Genomic DNA, 5,505 nt, shown 5'->3' on the forward strand with positions numbered 1-5,505 from the left:
TTATTTAGTATTCTGGATAAGGTTTGAGATGCTATCAACCCCCCTACCAGGTAAGTACAGTAGCACACAGTGCTTTCCTCCAAATATAGATGACACCATAAATCCATTTAGACTGCTACAAGAGAAGCAAAGGTAGATACAGCAGCTATTTTTTTATTAACCAAAACACTTTAATCTTAATGCTCTTCAAAGAATGTGTGAGATAATGCAAGGCTGACTACAAAACTGGAAAGCTGGAAACTCTCTCTTTGAATTAGGTGATGCCAAAAATGCAGTAACTAAATAAAATACAATGTCCATGTATCACAACTAAAGGCCTTGGACCATACTAAAGCAGTTGCTTATTTAGCTCAATGGGGACACTGGTGCGATCCAAGTGGAAAACATACCATGGTAATCAAAATATCTGGTGTACTTGAAAACTGATACGAAGTGTCCTCTCACTTTCATGGATTTCTGTTTGGCTCCCTCTATCAAGAGGGGCCAGAACATGTGTGTCAGCTAGCTTAGGAAAAAACAAAAGCACAAGTGAAAGAACAAGGCCCAACAGTACAGCCTTGCACACTTAAATCTCTGCATCCTTTGATCTTTTAAGTATATGTCAGATTAATTTTAATGAATAAAATGTGTGACTGGAAGAGTGCTATGCAATGTTATTATCAGGAGCAATCCATGGAGACTGAATTACAAAATGTAACCTTCCAGATACCCTAGTGAGAAAGACAATAAATGAAGGCAACAAGTTGACAGTTAAAGTTGTTATCTTTAATGAAATGACTTTGGAAATAGCATCAATTTCCATGACACCAACATTTTGGGAGTCCCATAAAATGCAGTTACATTCCAATGCCAATATTACAGGCAGATCTCCATTCACATGGCAAACAGGATCAAGAAAGCAACCATCAGACAGAAGAGACCCATAGCTTCAGACAGGGCGAATCCCAGGATGGCATATGAGAACAGCTGCTGCTTCAGAGAAGGATTTCTAGAAGAAAGAGAAGGTGTAAGTCCTTTTTATCCTTACAATTAAGTTTTTTCATGAAGTTTAATCTCACAGTTCCTTGCTACAGATTCGGTAACAGGAAAATCCAATAAATCCAAGCAACTTTTTCTTCTTCCTAGGATTTCACTGAAGACAAATTAGTTGGCAATTAAGACTAGACTCAGTTCTGATTTACAAATTTATTTCACATCTGTAACATGAGAACCATACACCCAAGGAATTTCATGTGTATCATGTTTTAACCAGCTCTCAAGGCAAATACAGGAACTGAAACCACTTAAGAGTAGGAAAAAACAAAAAGTTGCAACAGTTGGTTGCAAAAATGCAATGAATATGCCTTCAAGAAGTGAGAGGAGAGAATCTCCAATATAAAACTATGAAGCAATGTTCTACAACCGCTTATTGACACGTTCATGCCAAATTCAAAACCTGATATATTAATTTTGTACTGAAAATGCTTCTTTATTCAAGTGGAAAGTGAGCTTGTCTTCAATAAGGCTCAAAAATCTTTATTAAGAAGTTAAGACTTAACTGGCTGAAAAAGTAGTGAAAAACATGAAACCTCTTTTATGCCTATATCAGTTCTGCTCTTGCACAATGTCATGTGAACTACTTCTATTACAGGAAGATTAAAATTACTTGAAAGTTCATCCCTACTACAAAGGGATAAAGGAAAGTTCATCCCTACTACTACCCTTGCCCCCTTCAGATTTCTAGAAAGAATGATAACTCATTTGCTGAAATAACTGCATATTCTGAGATGCAAAGCTGAATGTGTTAGAAAACATCCATTCCTAAACAATGATTCTGACTATGAAGACTATTTAGGACTTTTCCTCTTACATGGGCTAAGATACAGGCTGGATTTCTATTTCAGTTCTGGAACTGAATGCTCAAACTCAGGACTTCAGTGACCAAAAGACCAACCAAGTCTAATGATGCAATTTCTTTCATGGCTCTCCTCCAGGAAGAGTGTACAAAGTTCTGAATTCAACAACAGAGCCATCCTGATGAATATGGTACAGTTTCATAAGATTCTCTTCAGCCATGTGTATCAGTAACAGTAATCATTAACAGAATTTATTACAGTGCCATTATCTTTTCTACAGTTCTGCTGTCTCAAGATACAGCTGCATACAATTAAATAGTTTTTAAAGAGAGAGATTGATTACCTGGCATAACCAATGATTAGACTACCGAAGACTGTTCCAATTCCAGCACCAGAACCAGCCACACCTACTGTGGCTGCACCAGCACCAATGAATTTGGCAGCAGTGTCAATGTCCCTGCTGATAGCACTAGTCTGGAATTCCCTAAGTGCTAGTTGGGAGACAGTATTTTGGGCCCCGATAACTGTTGACTTGCCCTAAGAAAACAAAACATGAAAAAACATTATATTCAGACAAAAGACCATGTGATAGTGTTATTATGCAGTTTTAAAAGTTGTATTAGATCCAATGTCTACTTATTCTTCAGAGTGTTGAGACTAGTCATAAACTTCAGAATGTTACCTGTTCCACCTGAAAGTATCAACTTTAAACGTGAAAGACTTCTCAGGGGAAAGAGCAAGACAGCAACAAGTATTATTAGGTGTTTGACTTGAAGCAAGTTTCACACTATAGATATTGAGTTAGTACAAGTGAACTCTAGGTTGAGGACATTTAGGCTCACCAGGTAATTTAGGAAGATACAGAATTTTGTTTATAAGGTACCTCTCCATTCTTGACCTCTGGCCTAGACAACACAGATGCCGAAATTGGTCTGTACAAGACTCTTGATCCAGCACGGATCTGTAAGAGAAAGAAAAAAACTATAAAAAATTGAAACATTTGATCACAGCTGTTCCATACAACAGCCTGTAAGATAGTAAGACTATTAGCTACTAAGCCATTTGTCTTCCTTGAAAGACAGCAATCTCTGAAAGCTGGATATACAATAAACGATACAGAAGCAAGCACTGCCATGCAACATGACATCACTGTTTTCAGAAAAGATATAGTAAATAGCCACACCATTCATGTTCCTTCTGTGAACATATACATGCTGACAGAAAATAGAGCAAAACAGCGACAAAAAATCCTGACCGACCAGGAAGCAGTGAAACACATTTTGAAATGAACAAATAAAAGCCATCAAAATTATTTTCGAAGTTGTTAAATGCACAAATGTAACCTAGACTTTTAAATTTAGCGAGGCACAAATGAATGAATCCTTTTTCACAAGCGGCCTGCATGTGTCCTTGGGCTCCCAGCAGTCTAAGGTCATATCGGCTCTTGCACAAAGCTCTTCCTGCAGGGGAAACCTGGGCCTGGACCATGCAAAATGAGACCTTCTGCAGGCCAGAGAGGGCATTTTCATGCAGGACCGTCCTTTATCTCGGCAAGGGCAAAGAATTCCGGCCTTGCTCAGGACAAGCAACAGGCTGGAATTTGACCTAGAGCGAGGCAGGGAGCGCAGTAGGCCCAGGAGCTGTTGGCTGCGCTGACCCGCCCCTCCTTCGCCGCCCGTGTGCGAAGGCCCCTCACCTTGGCAGCGGGCCCCGGCGGCGCCAAGGAGGCAGGAAGGAGAACGCGGCCCTGCCGCAGTCCGCCCGACCCCCACCCCCACTCCTTCGCTCCCGGGCGGGCAGCGCTCGTCCCAGGGCGCTGCCGCGGGGCTCGGAGGCCCGCCAGACCCGCGATGGCCCCGCGGCCGTCACCGACCCCGCCGCCGACACGGACGGGGCCGGTGACGAAGCGCAGTGGCCCCCCGCGCACCCCCACTCACCAGGGAGGGCGAGGTGGCGAGCTTGGCGCAGGCGAACATCTTAGCTGGCGGCGTCCCGGGGCTCAGGATCCGGCGTCTCTGCGGAGAGAGGGAGAGGGTGAGGGTGCGGCGGGCGGGGGCGGCGATGGGCGCGGATGGCGCGAGTGGCGCTACTCTCACCGCTGCGGTGCCGCGCTCGGGCCGACGGGCGGGCTGGGCCGGCTGTGCGCAGGCGCGGCGGGGCCGGGCGGCGGAAGGGGCGGAGCGCGGCCAAGGTCACTTTGTGCCGGCGCCATTGGCGGCGGCGGGGGGCGTGGGGTGCGCGCGCGCGTGCGAGCGCGCCCCTTCCCTGCGCAGCCGCAGTGCGCCCGCCGCGCGCGGGGGCGGTTCGGCCGTGAGGGCGGTGCCGTGAGGGCGGTGCCGTGAGGGCGGCGTCAATGTCGGTGTCAATGTCGGTGTTCCTGGCGCAGTGTTGGTGTCGAGCCTCCTCCCCGGCGCTCGGGTCACGGCAGGGAACGGGGGCGCGTCCGAGGACACCCGCTGTGTGCAAAAAGCCCTTACTGTTCAATTAGTCATTTCTGCACGATGAGCAGATTCACACCCAAGTAACGAAAGCATCCTTTTTAATCAAGATTAACCGAAATAGGATTATCTTCACTGAGCTGAGCATGTGTTCGTGAGATTCCCGCTTTAATCACTTACATGTGCTTTGATGTTTTTCATTTGATAACGGGATGGTTATTTTAATGGTCATTTGCTATTGTAAGTGGTATTAGCGCCAACTAGGAAAGATGCTGAAAAATCGACGTTGTGACTAAAACACTGGAAAACATTTATCTAAATTGTACGATTTTCATTGGATACAATCTGTGCAATAACAATAAATTCTAAAATTGTGTGCTGCGAGCGGTCTCCAGTGGACCAAGTAAGGGGCTGTGTGTGTATTTAGGGATGGGAACAGTCTCAGGTTGGGTGCTGGATTCCTGCAAACTTCCAGGACAACTGATGTTGCTGTCACTGGTTAACCCACAGGTGCCACAAAGCTGAGACATGCTCCATGTCAGCAACCTGCACCCCCCAACCAACACGATCAATAGGTGCTTTCAGCAGCTGCATACCAGTGTTAACCATAATGTTGCTTTTATAACCTACAACGCAGTGTCTTCTGATCTGTAGGTACAGGGGAGGGACGTCAGTTGTAGGTCAGAAGGTGAGAGGCAACAGCACAATTTGAATTTTCCAGCCTTCTGCTCCCTGCCTCAATCCAGCAGCAAATTTGGTTTGATTCCACTGTGCATCCAGAGTCTTAGTAACATCAGTAAAAAGTCAGTCTGTAAAGAGGCCAGCAAAAGAGGTTATAAACCAGTGGTTTTGGTTTTTTAGTTTTTTTCTTTGTCACAGGTTGCACATATTTTTTTGGGAACTGAGGTGCATGAGCAGATCTGCCACATGGTTCTTCCACAGACAAACACTAAGAAATAAATATCAATGGCAAAACCTTTTAATGGTTATTCATTCATTCATTCATTTGTTCATTCATTCATTCATTCATTCATTCATTCAGAAAAATTCAATCCGTGTGCTATTGTGGGAATAAGTATTGCCATCACCATGAATAAAACCATGAAGCAAAGGCAAATGCTGCAGAGTTGGAATGACTTGGATGTGACATGCTGCTGCACAGTGACATTCAGAGTACCCCATTTCTGGAGACAGGTACTTCACCTTGGGAAGTGCGGCAGCCAGCAGGGTGT

The 5,505-nt window shown here is 45.0% G+C and overlaps 1 protein-coding gene across 2 annotated transcripts; it reads right to left on the reverse strand.

The window, feature by feature from the left end:
* Positions 1-743: 743 nt before the first annotated feature.
* Positions 744-4,077, reverse strand: ATP5MC3 (ATP synthase membrane subunit c locus 3). 2 transcript variants are annotated; one of them, XM_041473185.1, is made up of 5 exons: positions 3,932-4,077; positions 3,773-3,850; positions 2,719-2,796; positions 2,179-2,372; positions 744-988 (listed from the first exon to the last, which is right to left on the reverse strand). In XM_041473185.1, exons 2-5 carry the CDS (start codon positions 3,809-3,811, stop codon positions 874-876), a joined length of 426 nt encoding a protein of 141 aa, XP_041329119.1. In that variant the 5' UTR covers positions 3,812-3,850; positions 3,932-4,077; the 3' UTR covers positions 744-873. The 2 variants fall into 2 exon arrangements, with proteins under 2 accessions (XP_041329119.1, XP_041329120.1); XM_041473186.1 differs by lacking the exon at positions 3,932-4,077 and having other exon boundaries at positions 3,773-3,851.
* Positions 4,078-5,505: the final 1,428 nt, after the last annotated feature.

The sequence above is a fragment of the Pyrgilauda ruficollis genome, unplaced genomic scaffold (genome assembly GCF_017590135.1).
Source record: "Pyrgilauda ruficollis isolate IOZ18807 unplaced genomic scaffold, ASM1759013v1 scaffold3, whole genome shotgun sequence".
NCBI classification, from domain to species: Eukaryota; Metazoa; Chordata; class Aves; order Passeriformes; family Passeridae; genus Pyrgilauda; species Pyrgilauda ruficollis.

What these genes read in the sequence shown, in the direction of transcription:
- ATP5MC3 (XM_041473185.1), bottom strand. Translation starts at nt 3,811, where the DNA reads ATGTTCGCCTGCGCCAAGCTCGCCACCTCGCCCTCCCTG. An exon ending in TCGCCACCTCGCCCTCCCTG is followed by an intron (nt 2,797 to 3,772) that starts GTGAGTGGGGGT and finishes TTTCTCTTACAG; the next exon opens with ATCCGTGCTGGATCAAGAGT. An exon ending in CTAATCATTGGTTATGCCAG is followed by an intron (nt 989 to 2,178) that starts GTAATCAATCTC and finishes TCTTTCTTCTAG; the next exon opens with AAATCCTTCTCTGAAGCAGC.